The 27155-nt window shown below is 44.4% G+C and overlaps 1 protein-coding gene across 3 annotated transcripts in view; it reads right to left on the minus strand.

The window, feature by feature from the left end:
- Positions 1–20747: 20747 nt before the first annotated feature.
- Positions 20748–27155, minus strand: part of USP12 (ubiquitin specific peptidase 12) — a 102530-nt gene continuing 96122 nt past the window's right edge. For all 3 annotated transcript variants that reach the window (XM_082700742.1, XM_082700740.1, XM_082700741.1), the window contains 2 exons: positions 25283–25361; positions 20748–23912 (listed from right to left, as the gene is read on the minus strand). In XM_082700742.1, coding sequence (XP_082556868.1) covers positions 23811–23912; positions 25283–25361 — 181 coding nt within the window. In that variant the 3' untranslated portion in view covers positions 20748–23810. The remainder of the gene's footprint in view (positions 23913–25282; positions 25362–27155) is intronic.

The following is a 27155-nucleotide window of genomic DNA, read 5'->3' on the forward strand; positions in this document are numbered from 1 at the left end:
CTGCCGTGTGTTCTGGAAAAAGGGAGTGGGCCTGTCTAGGAAAGATTCCTCTCAGTTAGCATGAGTTCTGAGTCACATCCTGAGAGGGCTGACAGGGAACCAAATTTCTCCATTGCAGATTGTTTCTGAGGAACTCCATTCTAGAGTGAGTGACCACACCTCTCAGCTGGCCCAGGACGGTCTGGGTTTCTGGTGGTTGTTCAGTGCGCATATTAACAGCACTCCTTGCCATTCTCAAGTGTTCTAGTTTGGCAACAACTTTACATGGTTATCCTTGGTCTAGCTGATGGCTGTGACACTTTTGAGCTTCTAGAGCCCCGTGGCATTGGCAGTTCATTTATTCTTGAGTTCCCCTGGGCTGAAACCTAATGAAGATCTTGTCACTTTGAGGAAAAAGAATAAGGGACATTTGGAGGCATAAACCTCTTTTCATACCACCCTCACACTGGAGAGATCTCAGCCACTTTCGGATGGCATCTCCCAGTCACAAGTCTTTCTAGTTCGTAGGACCAGAGGACTGTTCCAGAGCAAGAAATGTCCATATCAGAGGATTCTAGCTTTTGAGGAGAGAGAGGGGTCTGAGGGATTAAGAAGCCTTAGTATCTTGCTCTCCCCTGCTAATTGGCTGAGGCCTTCCTGGTCAACTCAGGCCCCCAGAGAGCAGCTTGGGCCTTTCAAGGATGGGAGATTTTGTTCAGTGTCCCTTGAACAGGAACCAAGAACCTCAAAGAGAAGAGTCTGAATGGGCCCCAGGGTCTGAACACATTAGGCACTTTATACGTATCTGTTGACTAGAGTGAGAAGGTTGTTCTTGTCCATGTTTGTGTGTGTGTGTGTGTGTGTGTGTGTGTGCGTGTGTGCACGCACAATTGAGTGAGTGAGTGTGTGGGGGACTGGGCTTGTTGTCAGGGAGGTGCCCCCCCCCATCCTTGGGAGGGAACCCTAGGAAATGACCCATAAGACGACATGACCTTGAGACGGAGAGTGACAAAGAGCAACCGAGGTTTCAATCTACGACTGACAAACCGGCTCGTCATAATTTCCCAGAATGAAAACATAGGGAGCACATTAAGAAAGCTTTCCCAGTTTGTGGTACTCAGTACCTGTCACTCCAAGGACAGAAGGCATCCCAGGCCCAAGTCCTAGACAAAGCCACAGAGGACATCCAGGAAACATGAAGGAAAAACCACACACACCAGCAAGACACTGATGACTTCAAGCAGCAGGATGTTCCTCTGGAGCAAGAAGTCCATGCACTGGAGACGGTGAGGTGCAGTGCTCAACTTAGCCATCCACCCCTCCTCAGACAACAGCTTCTACACCAACGCCAAGGGAAGTGCCATCTCTGTCTTTGCCCAAGGCTCTGACTCTGGTTTGGGGGCAGGCACGGAGCCCCAGAGCAGGGAGGAGCTGCAAATGGAGACAGCTAAGCTCCCTCTTTTTTCTCAAACTTGATCTTCACATTGAAGCTCTTGGACAACAGCTCTCATTCTCCTTCCCCATCTCAACAATTTTTTTTTTTTTTTATGTTTCCCTGCAAGGATTCCCTGTCCTCGCCAGGAATTTTTAAACCAAGACACCCCAACTTGGCAGCTTTTGTTTTGGAGGACAGACGGCCGGCCCTCCGACCGGCCACCAGCTCCTCCACTGCCGCCCCCCTCCTCGCACCTGGCACATGCCCCAAGGACTCCTGCCCCTAACAGGCCTTTCCTCCAGGGGCCTCCTCACCTCCGTTTGATAGACTTGGTGAATCTGTGGACTGCTCTACTTTAAGAAGATGACTGGTTTGGAGTCATCAGAATTAATCCCCCTATTTTTTGAGGATCTATTTTTCTTCTAAAAAGCTATTTACCTTCCTATTGAAAGGCCAGATCCTTGAAGAAGTCTGTGGTATAAAAACAAGTGGGGACAGAGTTGCAGCACTGTCATCGGCCTGTTTCACTCCTGCTTCTCTCAGCCAGCCTCGGGGCAGTGCATGACACTCGTGTGGTATGTGTGGGGGACAGCAGGCAGCAGTGAAATGATAGCCGCCAAGGGAGGGTAAGGGGTGGGAATAGGAGGGAGGATCAGGTCAGGGAGAGGTTTTGGATTGGGGGCCAGTGACAATGTTTTGATATACTTTCCTGCTACTGAAACCTGTATCTGAGTGAATTGTCTCTATTTCTGATGATGTCGGTATTGCAAAGTGGCAAATTCATAAAGCAAAGATCAGATTTTCCTTTCTTTCCTTGTGCATTTCTAAGAAACAGAGCCAACCGATTTTGTATGTAAATACTAAGAGCAATTGACCGGATACTAAACCCGTCCCCCAGAGCAGACCCTCCCCACCCTCACCCCACTCCCCTTCCACCTGTCCTGGAACCCGCTCTCAGTGTGTGAACAGCCCTGATCCCGGTGAAGGGGTTTGTGTGTTTAGGCCATATTTCTTTGTCTCTTTCCTACTCCATTCCTGGCATTTGCTGATTTCCAGCATGTACTGTGTAGTCTCAGTCCATGTTTGATTCCCTCACGTGGAAGTAAAAGGTACGTTGTACATACTGCCCAAGAATTGTCTTGCAAGTTAAGTCTTTCCCCTTTACTATAAGACTATAAATAAATAAAAACTTATTTTATCCTTTTAAAAAAAAATTTGTTGATTGGATAAGTACGTCTACAAAGAAGAGAATGACAAATTCAGAAATATCTGGAGTTCTGTTGTGGGCTGGCAGGAAGTACATCCTCGCACACACCTGAGAGCACTCAGGCTCTCCCACTGGCCACAAACCCCCCGAAGCTGCAGGGAGAACAGATGAAGAGGCCATGTATGCACACAGCTGAGTTTCCATGTTCCGATCCCCGGTCTAGCAGGTGTTCTGATGGAAGGTTGTCCTCAAGGCTGTACTCCTCCTCCGTTGCCTCATTCCATTCCCCCCAAGGCAGTGAACTGGGATCCCTCAACTTCCTTGAGCACAGAGGGGCTGGGTGGTTCACTGGGGAGTAAGCCTTATTTTTCCCTCTCCAGCCCTCTTTGGTCTACTTGTATCAACGTCACTTTGCCTTGGGCTCCCTTTCTCCCAAGATCCTGGCGGCAACAAGGTTAGAAGTCCAAAATAGACTTTAACGCAAAAAGCATCAGCAGAGACAACTAAGGTCATTTCCTAGTGAAAAAATAACATTTGGACCATTTCCCATCTGGGGCTGTGGTTAAGTGTCATTGGCAAAGCATAATGCTCTTAGAAACATTCTTGAAGGTTGGGAAGGCTTCAGGCTCTGGCTTCTCCCCAGTGTGCAGGCCTTTCCTGGGATGCATACTTGAAAGATTCTGGTGTGGGCTTGGAGGGAATGTCCACTTAGCCCGTTTTGACTCTGGGCCTTAGGCCTGCCTCCAGCCCAGGAAGGAGGCACACTCCACAGGGACCAACACTAGGTTACAAGGGTCTACATTGGGCTTTGTCGTCATCAAAAGCACATGTTTGCCTTTACCTCTCTTTGTTGGGCACCTCAAAAGGAGGAAGGGCTGTGTTGAGGCAGAATTCAAGCCTGAAGATCAACCCCTTCTTTCATTTGTTCCCAAAGGCCAGTCAGTACCTAGGGGTAGAGATAAAAATGGTGAAAAATTAAGGCCAGACAGGCCTTTAGGGTAAAATTTCAGAACCAGGCTCCTTCCATTACCCAGCCAGAAAGATCCGATCCTAAAAAGTGCCCCCATACCTGGACATTTCCAGTCCCTTCTGGGGGCCCAGCCAGGTCCTGAGGCTGCCAGGAACCTCTTTCTCTCCATTCCGATTCTGATACCTATATATAAAATAGATTCCCATAAACAGACATTTTTCAAAAGCTTGAAAACCACGGAGAGTCTACCTAAAGCCTGAGAAATGTAAGCCTTGAGCTTATTTTCCCTCTGACATGGGAACCCTGCCCAGTAGCATTCCCTAACAGTGACTGCCAAAAATGGGCAAGATTAGCCCCCTTGGGCAGCAGGCCATCTCCCTGATACTCTGCAGGCCCCACCGCAGGCACCCAGACCCCTCCCTCTCCCCTCCAGTCAAGTCTGTTGCAAAGACAAACAAAAGCAGGCTTCTGCGGGCTTCCTGAGTCAGTCCTCCCCACTGGAGGGAGAAGAAAACCGGAAGAGCAGAAGACAATAGGAAATACCTCCTAAGTCAAGCCAACTGCTTCTAATGGTGAAGGAAGCCAAGTTCTGCCTGGTTGTCTCCCAGCCGTAAACAAAGCCATCTCTGCTAATTCTCTGGAAGCTCTGCCTCCCTGCAGAGGACTCTGGGAGGCCTGTGGGGTCACTTCCGGGTTCCTTCCCGACAGCCTCTTACCTGCTCCTCTCCGGGGCCCTTCTCTCTCCAGCCCTGTCTCTCCTGCCCTTTCCCTTCAAGCCACTGGAAAGGGCTCAGACTCCCCGGCGCTCCTTGCAGTGGCTTCTGGCCCCTGGTTCCTCCGAGGCTTCTCCCCTGGCCTCACTGGGCCTCCAGAGCACCTTCCAGTCCCACTGAGCCTGGGACGTTGCCCCAGTGTGGCTTTCTGGGAGCCGGTCTCCACGGGCCCCGCTCACATCACGGACTCTTCCTGTCTGCCTCATTTGCTGCTTTTAGCATCCACTCTTGCCCCTCATTGCCAGTTCTCTTCACAGAGCAGCAGGTGTACCTTTTAAACAGAACAATCACACCTGGCCCGTCCCCTTCTCAGAAGCCCCCAGTGGCTGCTTCTCATCTTCAGAGTCACATCCAAAGTCTTCCCCAGGGTCCCCACGCCCTGGATGGGCCTAGGGCTGCCCTCACCCCTGGGCTCTCAGCTTCCAACCTGCTCCTCCAGGCAGACTGGCCTTCTTGCTGTTCCTTAAATACAAGCTCAGGCCCAGCTCGGAGTCTCAGCCTCATTGGCTCCTCTGTCCCCGGAGTCTTCCCTAGATTTCCACATGGCTCCCCTCTGCCCACGGAGTTGCATCTCCACTCTAACTCCTTATTGGCAAGACTTGTTCTGTGACTGCCTGTCTACCCAATCGTGAATCAGTTTACACAGTTCACAGATGTGCATCGCGGCATACATTACCTATAGCCTATAAGTCACTGTTGGCCACGAACTCCTTCACCAGAATGTTCATTTGTGGGCGGGGACTTTGTTGGCCTTATTCATTTCTGCAGTTCCAGAACCTAGAATTCTGATACACAGTAGGCACTCAATATATATGTTAAATGATGAATCAAGGATGAAAATATATACTTAAAACATTTTAACTTAAAACATTTATTTCTGCAGCGCCTGGATGGCTCAGTGGATTAAAGCCTCTGCCTTCAGCACAGGTTATGATCTCAGGGTCCTGGGATCGAGCCCCACATAGGGCTCTCTGCTCAGCAGGGAGCCTGCCTCCCCCTCCCTCTCTATGCCTGCTTCTCTGCCTATTTGTGATCTCTCTTTCTGTCAAGTAAATAAATAAAATCTTTTAAAAAACAAAAAAAACCAAAAAACATATATTTATTTAAAGTAAACTTTACATCCACGTAGGCCTTGAACTCAATACCAAGGTCAAGAATCTCATGTTCTACCAACTATGCCAGCCAGGCACCCCTATTTGCCAACATTTTGACATAGGACCAAAGCCTTTTCTTTGAGCCTGGTGCCCTCACTTGGGATCCTTGCTGTCTCTTTTTTTGCATAAATCACACCTATAAAGTGTTATCCACTGTTTTAAATTTCAACTTCTTAAGAGGTGGCATGAAATTTTAGAGTCCTAAAAAAGACTTCCAGGACAGAATTCTTCCATATTCTTCTTATTTTCCCCCAACCTCCCCACACTTAAAGGAAACCTTTAAATCGATTTTCCTTTATTGAGTCTTTCCAAATAATTTCACTTAGTTCTCAAAGAAATAGCCCTTTCTTTTCATACTCATTGTATCGGTTTACATAATATTAAGTTGGTTGACATAGTAGGTAACTAAATCACTTAATTACCATAACATGTACTATGGGCATAAACTACTTTAGGAGCAGACACCACACAACTCAAAGGGGTGTGAGCGAGCTGGAGGGCTGCCACGTTCACTGGGCCTGGCACGTCGACTCAGAGGAGGGTGGAAAATAAAACCTGTTCTGCTGTATAACACTCCTGGCACAAGCACATGGCCACTCTGATAAAAAGTAGTGTGGACCCCACCCAAGAGAATGGGCAAAGCAAAATTAGGTCAGCTCAGTGCAACAGGGATCCAAACAGAAGCAGACAAGAAATTTCCTTCTGCTTCTCCTGGCCAAGGAAATACCCAACGTGCAAAGGAACTGGAGTTTGCTTATAGCCATGATGAAAGTTGGGTTTTGATAGGTGTAATTATCTCGTATCATCAGTTAATAAACAGAACATAGTTCTCACTCTGGGAAGAAGGACAGAACAGTGATTCTCAATCCTGAATAAATTATTCCCTCCAGGTATGTGGACTTCTGAACCCAGAATGACCCTAACATTAGACTCTTGCTTTCTTCACCTGGTAACATTTTATACCAAACCCAGATGTCTCAACTACCCTATTGTTGTGCCCATCCATCTCCCCTGTGCTGATGCAGATGTTGGCCTTGGCTATGGACCTCCTCCCCAAGCACACTCACCATCCCATCATTCACTGAGATCCTCTCCCTACTGGCGAGAAACTGTGGGATCAGTAATGGGCTCTAAAAGCAACATCCCATGTTTATGATCCCGCAGGCGTTTCAGCTACAGCTTTCAAATCCTCCTGTGGAATGTGAAGGATGAAGGTCAAAGCCAAAATCCTTTCCTCTGGGGCACTCCCACGCATGTGTATGACGCTTGCTTTCATCAGACCATAGCTGAGGTTCACACCCTGCCCTCTCTGGTGCATTGGCAAGTCAATTTGTTAGATGAAGATGTGAGCCAGTTCGGCTGCTCTGACTGACATTACAGGGCCCACTTCGGGATGACCTGAGAATAGTGGCAGGCAGGGGAACCTCTGAAGCCCACGGAAAGGGTTGTTCCAGTAGTAAAACCTGGACCTATCCCGTAAGCCCCATTCACAGGTGAGAAGGGGCTGCTACATGGGAAGATAGAGCCTCCAGCCTGCCTGGAGGGCACAAGCCCTTACTGGGACCTCAACACCAGATGCCAGGCAACATCTAATCTGTGTAACCACTTCCTGGGCTCCGAGTCATTTCTCCATCATTTGGCTTCCTTTGGAGTTTGCTTAAAGCGAGGACATGCTCTTCAGTCCAATGCACGTACTTGGTCTGTTTGGTAGGTATATTTTCAATGATAAATTAGGAGCCTCTCCGTTTCCTTTTCAGCATGTGTCTGAGTGCCATCACCTTGAAGGTCTAATAGGGTTTCTGAACTTGTGAGGCTGAAGGCCAGACCCCCGATAAACATCTCTGTGAGGCTTCCCCATGTGTGGTCCACCAAACCCAGCGATGAAGATGTGGGCAAGGTTCTCCGACTGGCACTGCGAGGCATCCCAACACCCAGCCTCAGCTCAAATCAATTAGACGCAGAATCTTTGGGGGCAGGACCAGGACAGTAGCCTTTCTTAGAAGACCCCCAGGAGATTCTGAGCTGCTGGAGCTGAGAACCACTGGCTATGTGTTTCTCTCTTTCCAAGATTAAGAAAGAGCCCTCAGGTTCTGGAACCAATTCTGTCTTTTGATCTGTATTCTACTAAGCACTTGTAGACTTCCTAGTTACCATAGACTGAGGCCTTAATGTATGCCAGATACTCTGTCATGTACGTCCATATACAGTATCGGAAACCTATAAATAATCCTGTAAGGTAGATAATTGTTATTCTCATTTTTAAGTGTTTTATTTTATTTTTTTAGCTAAGACGACAGATTCTGAAAGGTGAAGTTGAACAAAATTCACACAGATGAGTCAGTAAAGAGAATGGTATCTCCATCTAGGTTTAATCTGATTCCGAAGTTCAAGCTTTCCCCATTAGGCCATGCTGTCTCTCAGCCTTCAATGACTATAAGAACTATGGGTCGAATGTTTGGATTTGAAGTGCTTTTTTCCCCAAATTCCATCCATAGAGAATCTGGGCCTGGGAAGACTATTCTTCCGGAGGCTATTGACATGAAAATAACTGTCTGTTCAAGAGGCTCAACACATTTGCTAGCGTAATCTAATTTTGGAGAACAAGAAGCTAGAGGATGATTTTGAGATAAATTCCATTTGTGTTTTCAATCAAGAGGTCAATGTTATTGACTATGTAATAACCCATCCTCTTTGCTTATTTTAATCCTTGAGGAAATAGTAACCTTACCCATTAAACTCCCTCTGGCCCTGATTTTGGAGACTTATTGCAAGGCCTGGATCTGACCACGTCAGGCACGGGACAATGGAATTAGGTCATAAACTATCGAAACAGAGAGCCCTTCTAATTGCAGAAGTAACTCCCCAGGGATAAAGAATCCATAGAATTACCCTAGAAGAACTTGTGGGGAGAGGCCTCCCTTCACTCTCCACACCCCCGGACTGACAGCCCTGTTTGGGGTCACCCCAGGGTTGGCCACACCGGCTCTGGGTTCTATAACAATTGTGACAAGACCAAAGAGCCGAGTTGAGTTACGCAGTCACCAGCTCATGTAGAACTTTGAAAAAAATCACACGTAGCTTATGAAGGTAACATCCCCTTGTAAACTGGACAAGGAAGTTCCACAGGCAGGGTCAAGGAGGAGCACAATGTTGGCGATATTAGCCCATTCTTGGGGTACTCCCAGCCTGAACCCTGAAATACTATTCTATTAAAACAACTGATAAGTATAATGGTTAGCACAGTGCCTGGAGCTTCATGGGAGGTTCACAAGTATTTGCTGAGTAAATGAGGGAGTTGGGGACAGAGACGACATCTCCCCGGGATTTTTTGTATTAATGGAATTATTGCGTTGTATAAATCTCACAAGGATTCCCAAGTGAGGAAACTGAGCTGCAGGGAGCACAGAGCTAATACATGGGAAGCAATTTCCAAATCAGTTCTGCCTACCTTTGGGCCTCATACTCTTCTCTGTATCACCTACAAGAGTATCACGAGAGACAACATGCCGTCTGTCTAGCATGATGGGCTCCAGCTTTCGCCCAGCCATCCTCCCTATACAAGGTCTCTGGTTTGGCCTCGAAAGAGAAACCCAGGCAGAGGCAGCGGCATGCTCAAAGGCCCCAAGGAGGAAAAGCTCAGGACCTGGTGGGGAGGGGGATGGTCCACCGTGCCACGGACCGACTCCAAACCTGCTGCTTCTGGGTCCAGATCTCGGCTTTGCCACTTCGTTCGTGGTGTGACTCTGCCAGCGAGAGCATTAACTGTCCACACCTTCATTTCCTCACCTGTACAACGAGAAGCCATCTGCCTCCCTTCAGGCTTGGCACACGATCTTCCCTGTCACTGATGAACAAGCTGGAGCTTCCCAGAGGAGAAAACCATCCCGTGGCAGGAAGGTAGGATGAGACAATGCACGTGGAGGGTGAGGCCCGATGCTCCACAAATACTGGCTCTTATTTTTAGCATTGGGGGGCCCATCAAGCAGTCCGATTTGACTGCAGGTAGGATACGGGCAGAAGCATCTCTCTGTTCAGAGCACTTGGCACTGCTTGGTATCTATTAGACATCCATTAGAACACAGCCCCATAACCTCATGGACCCTTCCAGGTAAAACAGAGGACGTAATAGGTAAGGATTACAGGAGATGAAACAGCCAAAAGCGTGCTGTACAAGGCCTGACATGTGTAAATGTTGTACGAATCTGGCTTCTTCCAGAGGCAACTCCAGGCCTGCTGGTCCTTTCCGAAGCAAGGCAGTACAAGCTTAGTATTTTTCAAACTGAGGTCCAGGGAACACAGGCATTCCGTGGGATGCTAATAGTGTTCTAGGACAACCTACCAGAAACTCAAACCCTAAGCACTGCTGTGTAGTTGTCTATGCTGGTTTTCAGGAAGGCGCCGCTGAGACAGGAGCACAGAGATTCAATCAGTACAGCCCCGGGATCAGGAGCAGAGAGGCAGATGGACGAAACCAAAGAGAGGGTCCCAAGGAGCCACAGGTTCATGGTGAATTTCTGTACACAATAGAGATGGCGTTTTATCAACTCGATGGGGAAGACATTTTACTAAGCGAACGGCACTGAAAAAACTAGCTAGCTGTTTCATTTCCACCTTTCATTCCACACATCAAAGATTCTACAATGTACACGGAAAACAGATGTAATGATTTTTAAGTCATTTCGAAATTCCCATCTAAGGACCATTCAAACTTCCATGCTCAGCAGAAACAAAACAAAACAAAACAAAAAACTTCACTGTTTAAACACAGCAGTAAAGCAATGCGTGTTTAGGGTTCCCGAAGAATCAGCCACACGACCTCCTTCTGCCCAGCATTCTTGTTCCGTTTCGGAGCTTGTGTGTTTGCCCGCTGCCCCAGTGGCCGGGATGCTCTCCATCCAGCCCCGGCATGGCTGACTCTTTCTCACCCTTCAAGTTCAGCTCCAATGTCACCTCCTCAGAGAAGCCTTGCCTGTCACCACCTCATCTGTGGCGGGCCTCACCCAATTCAGTCACTGTAACACACAGCCCTGTTCATTCCCTCCCCACACATCGCAGTGTCTAATGCTCTGTCTTGTTTGCCCCCGTTAGAGCGCACACTCCTTGAAGGCAGCCAGTCTCATTCACTTCTTTATTGCTTGAAATAGTGCCAAGGACAAACTACCTGCTTAACTGGATTTTTTGAATGAAGCAATGAATGAATGACCCCTTCCTCGGTTTAAGTATCTGTCCAGTGTCTGAGCGACAGTCTCTTTCAAGAAAGCTGACATGTTTTTCTCTTAACCATAACAGAATCCTTATCAATACATGTTTTCAATCTTCTGTTTTATTTTTAAATGCCTGCCCACCTGTGCTTGGTTTCTCTCTCGTATCTCTTGAGTTGAAGAAATTCTACTTATTGTAAAACTAGGTCTTTGAAAAGGCACGGGTTCATAACTTTCACAACTAATGTGTTAGCTGATTTTATTTAATATTTTGACAGATACTGCCTCCAAACCATTCTTTGTTCACTTTCTGATGCATGCTTAGCCTGCTGGCCCCACATTCAAGGGTTCATGGTGGACTGTCATAGGGGAAAGGGGCTCCATTTGTCAGCGTTCTGTCTACACAGACGGCAGAAAGGACATGCCTGAGTGTGCTGCTCTCTATGTGCCAGACAACACGTCCTCTCCCTGCTTCTATGTCGTGTGCTCACAGCAGCATCAGACCCAGACACATAACCATGAGAAGACTAACCTCCTGTGGCTGTGAACCCCCCTTACATGATGTGACCTGCTCCCAACACATTTCCCTATTGGCATCTCTAGGCCTAGAATTCCCTTCTTCTCTTTTCACTCTTCCCTCTGGACCTTGAACATCTGCCTGACTAAAATGCTTTTCCTGAGTAAATATGCACTCTAGACGATAGTTCTCCTCAGCAAAGTCACACAGAGAAGAAACAGGAGAGTGACTATGGCTGACCGGATTTCCCAAAGATGGCCACAGTATCTCCCATCTCACCTCCTCTCCCTGGGGTGTGACGCTGACATTCCTCCTGCCACATGATGTGATTTATATCCACTTCCCTTCCATCTGGGTGATGCTGTAAGGCTGAAGAGATGCTGGGTGACTTCTGAGGAGAGATCACTAAAACACCATATACTTTTGCCTTGCTCTTTGGGGATGCTTCCTCACGGATCCCAGCTGCCATGTTCTGAGTTGAGTTTGAGGTGTCTGTGGACATCACTGGAAGCATGTGGGTTCCAGGTACCCCGGCTAGAGGTGAGACTCTGGTAGCCACTGGTGTCAGGTGCTGACGAACGCTGTCCAGAATTGTGAAGGGAAGGGAGTGAATGACCTAGAAGAGAACCCTGGAGAACACCCCCTCACCCCCAGGGCCCAAGCGGAACCCTTCCCCCATGCTGACTTCCACAGCTAATTCTTCAATCAGGTCCTTTAGATTCTAGCCCCCCACCCCCCACCTCCATTTCTGACGCCACCTTGTCTAGGCTCTGGTGACTTCTTGATTGGATTACTACAAGTTTCTCATTGGTCTTCCCCTTCTAATCAGGACGGATTGACGTCCACACTGCAGCTAAACGTCATTCTGAGAAATTAGTCATCGACTTGAAATCTTTCAGAAGTCTTCTATGTCATTTTCATAAAATCCGAACTTAATAGCTTAATAAATCAGGGCTTTGGGATTTAGAACTCGACCTTTCTTGCTCCATGTCACCCAACATAGTCTGCTGTAGCCACACAAAACCCACAGTGCTCCAGTATGCAGGGTTCTTCTGCAGGTGCCCTCCCCCATCTCCTTTCCTTAAACCTGATGCCTCCTCCTCTCTCCTTTCCTGGATCCGAATAACCTTACTTCTTGAATGCTCCGTTCAAGTAGCATTTCCTCTGGGAGGCCTTCCCTGCCCAGCAATCTGATTTAGATGCTCTTCTTGTGTTCCCACATTATCTTATTTATGTACCCATTATGGCTCTCAACACTCTGCATCATTGCAATTCATTATTGATGGGTCTGTTTCCTTCGCTGACCTGAATACACAAAGTCTCATTCAACTTTGTGTTCTCGGCAGCTGGCGCAGTAGACATGTAACTACGCACCAAATTAGGACATCATTCCTAACATTTATTGAGTGCCTTCAAAGTCATCCTTGCTCCCTGAATCCTTGTCTCACTATGTGTGAAGTGGACACCCACAGAATTTCTCTATTCTGACAGGAGTCTCCTCAAGTGGGGCTGTGAAGGGGGGTCTGCCTGTAGAACCTGTGCTCTTGACCACACCACATGACCTCTGGCCTCCTTCTGGATATTTTACTTACATTTCGTCTTGTTTTTTGGTTTTTTTTCCCAAAAAAATTTACATTCTGCATTGGAAGCTCCCTGAGCACAGGAGTCATGCCTTCTTCATCTTTATGTCCCTTGGAACAACGGATACGACGCTTTTCCCACAATGCCTCCTTCCCCACAGTCATGACCTACCTAAGAAATCAGCGTGGGGTTTCATACCAAGTTTCTAAAACAACACTATTAGAGCAACTGTGACCCTGAAGTGTACCAAATGTATCTCAAGTCCGTTTCACAACCTTCCTACGTGAACTCTTACGTCTACCATTTTGTGAATGAGGAATGTGGGCTCAGGAGGCTAGGAGGTGGGAAGCAGTATGGTCACCAAGGGGCCAACAGGGGCTGGGAAAGAGACCAAGACCTCGGCCAGAGACACTTAAGGGGATTCTCCTGGAGACACACACCACGTGGGACCGAGGGTTGGAAGCCCTCCCAACCGCAGATGAGACAGTACCCCCTGCAGCCCACAGCCAGCCATGGTGGTGGTGGTGGTGGTGGGGGGGTCTTCAGATCTATCTAATCCAGGATGTCATCTCTATGCCTGCATTACATTCACTTCACAAAACTTCTTTCCACAAGTTTTCAGGAGGACCAGCCTTTTTTTTGCCTTAGTCTCAGGTGTCTCCAGGATCCTTAAATGGATCAACTTTCCATAAAGGAAAGGAAGCTTTTTGAATGCCAGAACAAATGATACATTTTTTTCCAGTAAAAGCTTTCAAAAGGCCCCAGCGTTCTTCAGCATGAGGTGTACATTATCTCTGTCTGTCCTAAGTTATTAAATGCCTCAAAATCACTGCAGACTCTGGGAGACATTCGGTGAGTTCACCCAGAGTAATTACCCCAGAAGTACAATGGTCGTTTCAGCTTTCTACCAAATCTTCACATCTGAAGTCACAGCTTTGGACGTGGGGCACGTGGGGTACAGTCTGAGCACAGGAATTTCGCTTCCTCGGCTGGGCCTGTCCACACTGCCTGGCAGTGTTGGCCTATTAAGAGCAAATGCTTGTAAAGTTGTGGTACCTCCATACCACGGAGCACTGTGATCTGACCCCCCCAAGCCTGGTCCTCTTCATAGGCTCCCAGCAAAAGGCTCCTCTCATCCCGGTTGTGTGAGCTAAGTCCTGACACTCCCCTTCCTGTGTCCCCAGCCAGCTGACTTGGTGCCAAGTCCTGACCCCCTGAGGCCTCATCACACTCACTCTGGCTCCTTCCACACCACAGCCAGGAGCACTTTCTGGGAGTACAAATCTCCCCACCCCTCCCTGCTTTGGCAGAAGTTCATAAACCTGATCTCAGTTTGTAACTAACTCAATTAATGTAATTTCACATCAGTTCTAATAAGTAGCTGTATATGGAGTATACAGAGCATTTATGATGTATAGAAATCAGAGAGTACACGGCCCCTACTGTGTTCACGACAGGAATTTAAAAATACATCTGTTGAACACAGTGCAGCAACCGGTAAGATTTTTAGGATGATAAATCTATGGAACACTGGGAAAATGGGGAGCTTCCATTGTTACATCTGATCATCTAATCCACTGACATGTAATTTTGCAAGTTTACCTTCCTCATCATTCTATCATCTACGGTTTTTTCCTTAAAATCCATGCAAAAACTCTGGCAGGTTAAACAAAACTAGCCACAGAACTCCAACGAAGAAAATGTTCATTTCTTCAGCTGAAAATCAACACAGTTAGGAAAATGGTTTCTACCTGAAGGAAAAAGGCTCCTGGCAAATGGAAATTTCAGTGAAAAACAACACAATCATTGCGTTTGTTCCAAAATGTGCACAGGCAGCATGATTTCACTGTTTTCTTTCTGGGCCCTGCAGGGAATGGAGAAACACTTTGTAATAACACAGCTGAGTATAGTAAAATCAAGATTGTACCTTATTCTTCTGCCGTTTTCCTTATTAATGACCTAACATGCCATTTCCCAAATTTGTTGGGTGAGCAGGGTGTCCCTCATAGAATGGGAGCAGGTCACACCTCAGTCCAGTTTGAATGTGTCTTGTTATCAGCCACAATTCAGAGTTCCCTAAATCCGAAGGAACTGAAGGTTCCTCAAAAGAAGTATTTGGGGAGACAGTGGGAAGGACTGAATTTATGACGTTCGATTCGCCCAGGGCGTCTCTCTGCTCCAACGGAAGGAAAAATGAATTCTACAACTGCCACATTTGAAAACTCGAGACTGCTATGTTTTATTCAACCCACCTCCCTCCTTTTGAGCCAGTGACTGGGGAACAGGCTGCTTTCCATCCTAACCATGAGAGCAATCTAAATCCTGCCCCCAGTAAATGATGTGTGGATACAGAGAGCTAAGTATGAGCCCTGGAACACAAAATCCAGCCTACCGCTCGTCCTCTGGCTCCCTGCCTCATCTGCAAAGAAGCACAGGGTTTTCTGGTACAGCCTCCTAGCCAGCGAAGAGCCCTACCTACAAACAGTCAATGGCATTAGAAGCTTCGCTCTTCATTTCTTAGCTCGCTGGCTGCTCTCATTGCTGAAAAACCAGAAGGCTTTTCCTTGTACTTAATATGGTCTCTTCCCTCTCCGCCTCTCTGTCCCCGTAGAACCACAAGGGCAAAACATCCTCCGGATGGCAACCTTTCAAATGCTGTAAAGACAAGTGCCCATCCTCTCCCCTTCAATTTCCCGTGATTCCTGAAGTAATTTGTTTTATTGAGAATGCTTCAGGTCAACTCCAGTTTGGCAGTGACCTTACAGAAAAATGATACTGAACTTGGGAGGAGTTCTACCCCAGGGAGACTCGAACCCGGGTGATTAGAATCACCTGTGAACCTTCCAGAGCATCAAAATTCGGGATGCCCGGCATCTGAACATCTGTGCAACTCCCCATTGACTCTGCTCATCACCCAGGTTTGGGAATGACTCATCAAATCAGGGTAGTGGGACCGTTTTTCCTGATCTTCAAACAGAATTTTGCTTATTTGAAAACAATTAGGAGGCAACATAGGAACATTTAATTAAGTCTTCATGTCAAGGGCAAATCATTGACAACAGGTGAGGAAATTCAAGAAAGGAACCAATTTTTTAGGTAAATTATAATAAGCAACATGCTACAAGATGCCATAAGCTAGTTTCTTTGGGAATCAGGTCCGTAGTAGCTGCCTGGTGAGTTCCTGAGAGTTAAATTAAGAGACTCTCCTTGGAGAACCCGGGGCTGGGAGGGAGGGGAGTAAGTATTTGAATCAAACTTAGAAATTCTATTACTGGAGAGTATTAGGAGTTAGTATTCTTGATTTCTTGCTACACTTAGTATCTCCAATCCCTTTGACTGTTTTTGATTTCCTGATCTCTCTGTGGGGCTCTCTCGGTAGGCATAGTAGTCTGACTGCATCTCTGTGGATGTCAATATCTTTCTACTTCACCTTTCTCCACCTGTTCTGTAAAGCTGTGTGTATATTGAAGCGTGCAGCTGACTTTCCAAACAAGCCGTTTGACTCCTTCCTAGGTGGTAGATTCCTCAAGGTCAAAGACTATGCCTTTGACTTTCTTAATGACCCAGGGTGAGCATGTAAGTGTTGGTTATTTGTAAAAATCTTTGATCTTCTCCAAGTCTCCCAAAACGTTGAAAAGGAGGGAATACATTCTAACTCGTTTTATAAGGCCAGCATTACTCTGACACCCGAGCCAAAGATCATTCAAAAAACTACAGACCAGTATCCCTTAAAATATTCATGCAAAAGTCATGTACAAAGTACTGGCAAAGCAAATTCAGCAGCATATTTCAAGGACTGTATACTAAGACCACATGGGACTTACTCCCAAAATGCAAGGATTGTTCAACTTATGAAAATCACTATAATACATTAACAAAGCAAAGCAAAGCAAAAGAAAAAAAAAAAAAGTCTTTTCACAAAACTCAATACCTTTTCTTGATACAAACACTCAAACTACAGATAAGAAATTTCCTCAACATGAAAGCCATACATGAAAAATGCCCAGCTAACATCACACTCAGAGGTGCAACATTGAAAGCTTTTTCTCTAAGATCAGGAACAAGGCAAGGATGCCTGATTTCACCACTTTGATTCAATGCAGTACTGAAAGTTCTAGCCAGAGCAATAAGGCTGTTGCCTTATTATATAAGAAATAAAAGACATACAAATTTGAAAAAGATGAAGTAAAATTTTCTATTGGTGAATAATGTGATCTTAGATGCAGAAAACCCCAAAGATTGCCCCACAAACTCTCAGAATAAACAAACTCAGCAACGTTGCATGACATAAAATCAACACACAAAAATCAGTTTCTTCTCTATACACTAACGATGAACAATCTGAAAAAGAAAATTAACAACCCATTTAGAATACCATCAAAACAATAAAATACTTAAGAATAAACTTAACCAAGGAGGTGAAAGATTGTTACATTGAAAACTATAAATAAATATTGCCGAAAGAAATGAAAGCAACACAATTAAACAGACATCTTCCAGGAAGACAGATTCAATGCAATCCTGCTCAAAATCTCAACAGAAACTTTTGTTGTCCTAAAATTCATATGAAATTCCACGGGACCCTGAACAGTTAAAATAATCTTGAAAATGAACAACAAAGGTGGGGGCCTCATACTTCCTGATTTTAAAACTTACTACAGGAATAAAAAGTGTCACAGCGGCATAAGAACAGACATATTGACCAGTGGAACAAAATAAACCCTCACATATACGGCCAATTGACTTCTGATACAAATGCCAAGATCATTCAATGGGGAAAGAACAGTTTTTTCAACAAGTAGTGCTGGGTAAACTGGATATCCACATGTAAGACAATGAAGTGGGACCCTTACCTAATGCCATGTTTAAAAATTCACTCAAAATACATAAAAGACTTAAATATAAGAGCTAAAACTCTAATAAAACTTTTACTAGAAAACAGAGGAGAAGTTTTGTGACTAGATTTGGTGGTGATTTCTAGGATGCGACACCAAAGGCAAAAGAAAAAAAAAAAACAGATCCACTGGACTACATCAAAAAGGATACGATCTGTAAGACAGTGGAAAGCGAGAAAATATCTCCCTGGAAAGGGATGAATATTCAGCACTTAAAAAGAACCCCTACAAAGAATTCAATTTTTAAAAATACACAACCCAATTTTAAAAACAAAAAGCTTGAATAGACATTCTCTGAAGAAGTTATACAAATGGCCAGGGAGCCCATGAAAATCTGCTCAACATCACTCGTCATCAGGGAAAGGCAAATCAAAACCACAGTGAGATCCCCTCACACAGTTGGGACGGCCACTACCAAAAACATTACAGGGAAGTGGAGACAATTGTTGGCGGGGTTATACAGAAACTGCCATGCTGGGGCATCACCGGTGGGGAACATAAAGGCGTATAGAAAAACAGCATGGAAAACAGTTCCTTAAAAAGCTGGAACAGGGGAGCTGGGTGGCTCAGTTGGTTAAGCATCTACCTTTGGCTCAGGTCAGCATCGCGGGGTCCTGCAACTGAGTCCCGCTTCAGGCTCCCTGCTCAGCGAGGCATCTGCTTCGCCCTCTCCCCTTCCACCCATTCATTCTCTCAATCTTTCTCTCCCTTACCCTCTCTCTCAAATAACATCTTGGGGGGGGGGGGGAGAAAAGGTAAAATAGAATTAAGTGGTCCAGCAATCTCTTGTATAGACTTGAAAGAGCTGAAGTCAAGGATTCGGATATTTGTCCATCTTGTGTTCATAGCAGCTTTACCACCCAAATGTCCAAGAGATGAATGGATAAAAATGTGGCATGCTATAAAGTGTTACCAAGTACTAACAAAGGAGATGCTGACACGTGCCTCACAATGAAGCTTAAACACATTACGTAAGTGCAACGAGCACAATAAGTGCAATAAGCAAGACACGAAAGCACAAATATTATAGGATTTGAATGAGTGACCTACAGCAGGCAAAGTCATAAAGACAGAAAGCAGAAAAGGAGTTACTGGGGCCAGGGTTGGGGAGGTATTATTTAATGCATACAAAGTTTCTGCTTGGGAAGATGAAAAATCCTAGAAATCAATGGTGTTGACAGTTGCATAACATTGTGAATGTGCTTAATGTCACTCCACTGCACTTAAAAATGGTTAAAATGGGGGCACCTGGGTGGCTCAGTTGGTTAGGCATCTGCCTTCGGCTCAGGTCATGATCTAAGGGCCCTGGGATCGAGCCCCGCATCAACCTCCCTGCTTAGCAGAGCCTGCTTCTCCCTCTCCTGTGCCCGGTTCCTTCCCTCCTTGTGCTGTCAAATAAAATCTTAAAAAAAAAAAAAAAAAAAAGGATAAATGCCAAACTGTATGTCTTGTGCTTTTTCCACAATAAAACACTCTGATAATGACAGCCACAGCGAAGGGATGGGCCGCAAAGTTCTACCTACTTGAAATCTGGATCTACTACGTTCCAGCTGAGTGACAGTGGGAAAATGCCTGCGCCTTGGAGAGTTTTCGTTTCTTCTTGTAAAATGAGGATTCCACATATCCATGGAGGTCATTGTCAAGATCGAAAGCAAAATGCTGAGTATACCAACAGCCTCTCATGCCATCAACCAACAAATGATGGGTTGTTATTGCAGCAGCTCTGGAAATAAAAAAAAGTACTATGTTATCACAGAAAACATCGAGGGGCTCCTGAGTGGACCAGCTTGTTAAGTGACAGCCTTTGGTTCAGGTCATGATCCTAGGATCCGGGGATCGAGTCCCACATTAAGCTCCTCGCTCAGTGGGGAGTCTGCTTCTACCTCAGGTCTCCTCCCCTCTCACATCTCTTTCAGTCTCTCCCTCTTTCTCAAATTAAAATAAATAAAATCTTTTTAAAAAATTAAAAAAAAAAGAAAACACAAATGCACAAAGTTAAAAAAAAAAAAAAGCTTCAAAAGAAGAGAAACAGGTACTGGGTAACGAAGGAACTTGAATAAAGGGAGGGGAAGTCTTGGCTTTGCAACGGTTCACGAGCAGCTCTCGAGAGTGCAGACACTTTCATTGATTAAAGTTTCCACACAAGGTGTGTGATACAGATGTTTATAAGAGAGAATGCCATCTAAGGTCCCCAGTGATGATCTAGTTCACCCATTACTGCGCTCCTTCAGAGAGATGAGTACCCGAGAGTGTTTCCGGGATGGTCACCCAAGAGCGAGGGAGGTGGATTACACAGAAAGGCAGGATTAGCGCCTACTTACTGAGTCAGTGAGCGGGGGAGCAGGGCTTCGAGTACTCCAGCACAGGGGGAATACCCCCAACATACCGATTTTGCTACACTGGGAGGGGCAAGGAGTGCTAAAAATGCTGCCCTTTAACCTATTTGCCCCTCTCAGAGTCTGTGATCCTAAATTTACATTTTTAATCTTCGGATTTGGGGAAAGACAGTGCTACTATGGAAAGATGGATGCGAGGGACGTGAGGATCACACGTGACTGCGCGTGCTGTTTTACACCTGCTGAAGGCTGTTCTGGGACAATCTCTTTGGGTAACAGAGGGAGTAAGTTCGCAGCAAAAGCAGTAAGGCCGTTCTGCTAGTGTATCCAGTTGAACTGGAACCACCCAGGGGTAAGGGGCACCGTGTCTAGGCAGTCGATGAAACCCTGCCTAACTTTTGACTCTCCAAAAACTATTATGAGTCTACTGTTGTCCTGTTACTGATAACATCCGCAGGCCATTAACACACCGTTTGTATGTTTTATATACTTTGTTCTGACAACAAAGCTAGAGAAGAGAAAATGTTAAGAAAAATCCTAAGAGAAACCATGTTCATAGTACTATGTTTATCGAAAAAAATCCACTTAAAAGCAGACCCACACAGCCCAAACTTCCGTGTTGTTCATGGGTCAACTCTTCTTCTAATTCGCAAAGATATTTTAGGCAGAGAGAAAAAAACACACTCAAAAGCCCACAAGCACAAATAAACCAACTTTAATAGATATTATTTTGTATTTATATAGCGCCTTCTTCAAGAACCTTAGATGCTTTACAGACATTATATCTAATTAATCCCCACAACAACCCTGTGAGGTAGGTATTACTCCCATTTTACAAGATAGGGAGACTGAAGCACAGAGAGGTTAAGTGACTTGCCCAAGGTCACACAGTTAAATTCACTGAAGAGCCAGGACCTGAGCGCCTTAGCCTCCCGGCTCCCAGTTAAATACCTCATGGGAGAATCTTTAATGAAAAGTGTCCTTAAAGAAAGTATCAAGAGTAGTATGTTATGAAAGTGAGGTCTTTCTACTGCCATCACCAAAAAGAAAAAAACCTGATACTGATGGTTAGAGGCAACAAGACCCATATATTACACGTCCTTTTTTTCCCTTTTCCTGGTCTCACGGTTCCTGTCTTAAGCAATCTTCTAAAGGTGAAGTTTCCAAGACAGAAGCCATAGGACTTAGCAGTGAGACTTAATTTAGAATATTTACTTTCAGTTACGATAATTTATAGAAATTTTTATTCCAATATACAAAAAATATGGGACAGCCATCCCAACAAACATGTACATGGTTAGAGAGCAGTCAGCCACCCTTTACTACCCCCGCCCCTCATTTCAATCACAGTCAACCAAGATACAACCTCACAATGCTTTCTAGATGGGTCATTTTTCTTACTAAATACCTGCATTTTCCCCCCCAACCCTAACCCTTTGTTTTCAAAGTATAAGCTTCAAAACATTTTATGTAGATGCAGCTGTACTAAGAGTAAAAAGGAAACTGAGAACCATCACCGCACAGTCCCTCCCTGGACAAATCATACTATTAAACATGGTGTAGATGTGAACAGTGTGTGACTACCAAAGAACTCAATAAAAATGCTAGAACTTGCTTTAATAGGAGATTTAACCTTGCTTTTACTGTATTTTTTAAAAATGCAAAATGTAGAAACAAACACAGCGAAGTATTCCAATGCTGTACCTCTATGCAAATGACTTCATCTATCTCTCTTATCCATGCTGTGGCCTGACTCAAGTGAAGACTGCCTCAGCCTCACTTTACGTCTCTCTGCGCTCAACGCTGCAGAAACACAGCCTCGAGTTCCAAGACAATTTGGTTTAAGCCTCAAAATAAAAAAATGTATCCACTTCCACGTCTGTGACCTTCCCCACATTCTCAGTCATGATTCTCTGTGCAATGTAGTCATTGGGCAGGCTACATAATTTGTACAAACCCACTCCAGCCAGCGTCAGGTTTTAGCAACTATAATCTTAAAAAGCAAGTTGTCAAAATACATCATATTCTCCCAGCACATCTGTTGAAACAGCCCGATTAGCCAAGTGACCCTGTTAAAGATCAGTTCATGGAACGAGTAGGTGAAGTCATTTCCTGAGCTAACAGATACAGATAATAAATGTTAATAAATAGCAGCAGACAAAAAAGTTTTTTTTTTCATATTCAACAGTATTAGTCAAAGAAGTTTAGAAAATTACAGCAATTAAAAAAAAATTACTTCCTAAAGGGACTTAAAGAACATCCAAGGCCTGATCGCTGTGAGTTGGACTCTGTATTCAATCATCTCCTGCATGTTACGTTTGGCCACCGTCCGACAACTTAATGATGCGTGGAAAAGTGCCGACCGCCATGGTTCACGTGCACTTGACATGACATATATTACTTCTTCAAACTCCCAACAGAACAAAGTCTTAACAAAGGCAAAGTGTAATCTCTGAACACTCTTCCAGTAAGGTTTGTGAAGATGGCGGGAGGGGGTGGGAGGAAGAGAAAAGGACTTGCTCCGCGTGTGCCCGGCCTGCGCCACAAACACTTCATCTTCGTCGGTGTGTGCAGCGAGCCTCGGGGGCTGCTGGGGTTCTGACAGATTACTTCTTTCCCGGGTAAAGAATGACGTTTGAAAACAACATAACTGCTACGACACCAATTTTCCAAGCACGGCCTCATCCTGAAACGTCCGAGAACTTGAGAGTGCTCAGGACTGGTGCGCCCCCACGGGGCCACACGTTCCTTCATCCTTCCAACTGTGACAGGGAGATTCTGACAGTTTTTTATGCTGCTGAGATTAAAGCTGAACAACTGATTTATAAATGCTAACAAAGGACAAATATTAGCCAGAGATATCAGTTCCTCCTGAAAAAGAGTATTTACCTCCTCTCATAGCAAATTTTTCTTAAGGTATCCTAGGACTTTAAAATAGAGTTTAAAATTCACCTTCAAAATAGAAACAAACAAAAGGACTAGTAAAACTGACAAAAACTAATAAAAATATGCTCAAATTTACTGACAGAATCATGGGCACTTCACAAAATACTTAAGACTCTACCAGTTTTAAGTAAAATAAATAAGAAAAAAATGATAATTACAAAGCCAGTCTTTCCCCTTGGGGAAACAAAAAGCCACTTTTGACCAATTGTTCCCTACATATACATATACTGTATATTATTATAAGCTTCTTCAGAGAAGCAAAACATATTTGCCTTCCTGACACTGGATTCTAGTGAGCTGAGTTCTGACATCAGGAAGGCAACCGCAAGTGTTGGGCCCAAATGCAGTTCTGGTTTACACTTGAAAAGACACCAAATATTCCTTCTGTGTGGCTTCAACACGGGCAAATTTACGCAGTGTGTTCGGTGTGATCTCCTTAAATGATCAATACAACCTAGCACAGATTCCTAGTCTTTCTACTGCACCCCCAAGGAGTTCAACTCATTACTGGTGCAATTAATAAAGAGAAATGCATATCAGTTACTGGAAGGCTGTTTTACAAGAGGAGCTGCTATCTCTGATTTCACTTCCTTGTTGTGTGGAACTGCACAGACAGCATGATACCTGAGCAAATAAATCAACTACCATGATAGGAAGAGCGTGTTAATCCATAGTCTTTGCTTTATTGTGTGCAAAGTGTGCTACTGCCCCCTGAGCTTCCTGCATTTCTCTTGTCTTGAAAAATCAGTGCTTGATCCTTTCCAAAATAACCAGAGAAGAAATGAGGCAGAAAGTATCTCTTCATCACGGTCCCACTCAGTCCCGAGACTGATAGAAAAGGATGTAACCAGACTCTGAGTTCTTTGAGATATCTGATGTCAACCCGTAGAATTCTTCAATAGCTTGTGCATCTATTTTCTGTGAGGCAAAATGGAAATATTAGTACAGAAATGAGCTCTACAGTCCAGTAAAGTCTTGCACATTTCTTAGAATCGTGCCTCTCATTTTCCTGCTTATGTTTATAAAACAGCTCTGCACAAGAATGGCTTAAGTTAAAAAGACTGATCATGCCTAGTATTGGTGAGAAAGTGCAGTAAACAGGGCTCCCACACGTAGCTGGCAGGAAGGCAGAATGGAACGGAGACCTTGAGGAAATGTTTAGCATTGTCTTGTAAGGCTGAACACACAACTAGCCTTCGATCCAGCAAGTCTATTCCTAGGGAACAGAATTACCTGACCCACTTGAAACCACCAATTCCCAACCATTTGTGACCTACGAAAACGGCAATTTCTTATGGTCCTACCTAACAATTACCCAAGAAAAATGAGTGCGTATATCCAGCATTAGATAGGGGTGATTGAGGCAGTTTTATTGAGAATAGTCAGGAAGGGATAAAAAGGCAAATCTCTAACTTGTTATATTCTTACAATGAGAAATTACGGAGCAATAAAAAAGAACCACTACCATAGGCAGCAAGAGTGAACTGCTGGATACAAAAGAAGTCACACTGGAGGAGTCCATTTATAGTCAAACAGAGGCACAACTAATCATAATGATCAGTCATCAATAGTGGGTTCAGAGGACGGTGGGGAGTGGGAGGGAAAACTGTGAAGACTGACCGGGAAAAGGATAAGGGGGCTTATCGGAGGGTGTTACCAATGTACTCTCCCTTGGTCTGGAGAGTGGTTACAGAGTGTGCATGTGCACATACATACGTGTGTATGCAAACCCACACATAAAAAATTCAAGTGCTGGGGCACCTGGCCGGCTCAGCGGGTTAAAGCCTCTGCCTTCGGCTCAGGTCATGATCCTGGGGTCCTGGGATTGAGCCCTACATCGGGCTCTCTGCTCAGTGGGGAGCCTGCTTCCTCCAATCTCTCCCTCTGCCTACCTCTCTGCCTATTTGTGAGCTCTCTCAAATAAATAAATAAAATCTAAAAAAATAAATAAATAAATTCAAGTGCTGTTTTAGGTCCATATACTTTCTGTACGTGTATTATAGCTCAATCTTTTTTTTTTTAGACAATGAAAGACTTTTTAAATCTAGTTCTCTTGTGGAAAGCTTTTCTTTGTTTTACTCTATGCATTTTGAAGGTCACCTGACCATTCAAGCATTTGGGTTGGCTATTGGGGAGTAAGAAGCAGGAATCAGACTACAATCTGAAAACTTCAACAATTACCCAATATTCATCACCTGTCATATGAATGAGAGGCTGGGAGTAAAAAACTGAAAAGTAAAATACACACACAACTTTGAATAAAAATAAGAAATTCAGGAACTACTTACTTCTACAATGTCGTCATCAAATAATAACCAAAAATCATGACTCTTAACTATTGCGATATAATGTCCTCGATTGGGACCACTAAAACAAAGAGAAAGAGAAGTTAATTATATACAATGTTTATTAATACCACTTTTCTATGCCCTTGACATCATGTTTTATAAAGGAGAATAACTGAAACTGATGAAAATACTCCTTATCTATTCCTCCCCAAAATATCAAGCTACACTGATGTGAACTGGCCTTCAATTTTATAATCAAATAATCAGTATCTACTTTGAGAGCTATAACCAGCATTCTATTTACATACATCTATGCTATTAAATTTTTTGTGGTCTTTGCAATAATTTTTAAATTATAATGTTTAAAATAATTTTCAAATTTGCTTCTCTGAAAAATTTAAATATATTTTTTAGCATTTGGGAGAGATAGAGGATCAAGGGTCAGAGCGCCCTGAGTTAAACTACAGAACATACGTAGAATTTTTTCTGTTTTATTCCCTTGGCGATCATTTTTCTCTTGAGGAAAAATACCATGTGATGCCTAAAAAAACACATATCACATCTATAGTTCTAAAATCAAGCTTGACCCTCAGAAACTTCTTTAAAAACAGAGTCCAGAGTGCTAACCATTACACCATGGAACCCCGCCTACTTCTTTAAAAACAAATGACATTTTGCTAGTATTATTAGTGCTATTTTTAAGTACCTGGATCTTAGTCATTATAATTCTTGGAATTGCCTCTGCAGCTCATTTTAAACAAATCTGGAATAAAGAAATCTAGAAATGCATTAAAATGCAGGTGGATTTTTTTGTTTTTGTTTTTTGTTTTGTTTTTCAAAAAAATCTTTTGCTTATAAAGGACATGGCAAGGATTTTAACCTCTCCCAGATTAAGTATGACTCATTATAAAAGCTTCTATGTAATTCTTTAAGTTATAATTCTATTACAATTATTATATTATAGAATTTGAGATAATTTTCAACACAAAGTGCTGTTTATGGTGAATAGCAACATCAGATAATCAGATAATAGAATAAGAACCCTCCCATGTGTCCCTGCCTAGGCTCCTCTGATTATTAGGTGAGACGAGTACCTCAGGTGACAAAATGACAAAACAACACTACCGTTCTTTCTCCACAGAAGAAAATACCTCAGAACCTTTTTTTTTTTTTAAAGGCTTTTAATACTGGAAAAAACTTTAAAAAAAACCCACCAAAAAACAAGAACAAAACTTCCCCATTCCTATAGGAGTCATCTAGAGTCTTCTGTTTCATAGTGAGATGATAAGAATTTTTTTTTTAAATTTTGTGGTGAACATAAAGAAAAAGTCTCAGAAAGGCAGAGGAACAGAGCCAGACAGGAAAGGAGGCGGGTGGGCTGAGAACCCTTGGGTGTGAGACTGAAAAGGGTAGCAGCCTGTTCCTCTGGCAGAGAGGCAGTCTGAAGGACAAAAGACAAATGTTCACTACAGAAACTAGTAAGAGAAGAAAGGCTGGTAAACTTCACCCTACAAGAGCCGTGGCTTAGGGACGTGCATCCTGAACACAAGACACGCTCAGTGCAGTATGGTATGAATACATCCCATGGGCTAATAACTGCTGGTTGCTGTGGGGCTCAGAAAGGCACCACAGCCTCCTGGCCTGAGGACACCGTGAGCACAGGAGAGACCTCTCCAAGAACACCATACGGGGCCCCATACGATATAAAAGCGGAGTTGCAGGGGTAGTGCGACCTACAGGCCTCACCCAGGAGGGGGCAGCTGGGGGGAGGAGAGCTGAGGAAGTTGGTTACAGTGGAGCTGGGCCCTGAGAGGGAATGAAAGGATCACACGCACGAAGTCCGGAAGCACCTGTCGGAAATCCGCGAGATGCC

The sequence above is a fragment of the Mustela nivalis genome, assembly GCF_964662115.1.
Source record: "Mustela nivalis genome assembly, chromosome: 15".
NCBI classification, from domain to species: Eukaryota; Metazoa; Chordata; class Mammalia; order Carnivora; family Mustelidae; genus Mustela; species Mustela nivalis.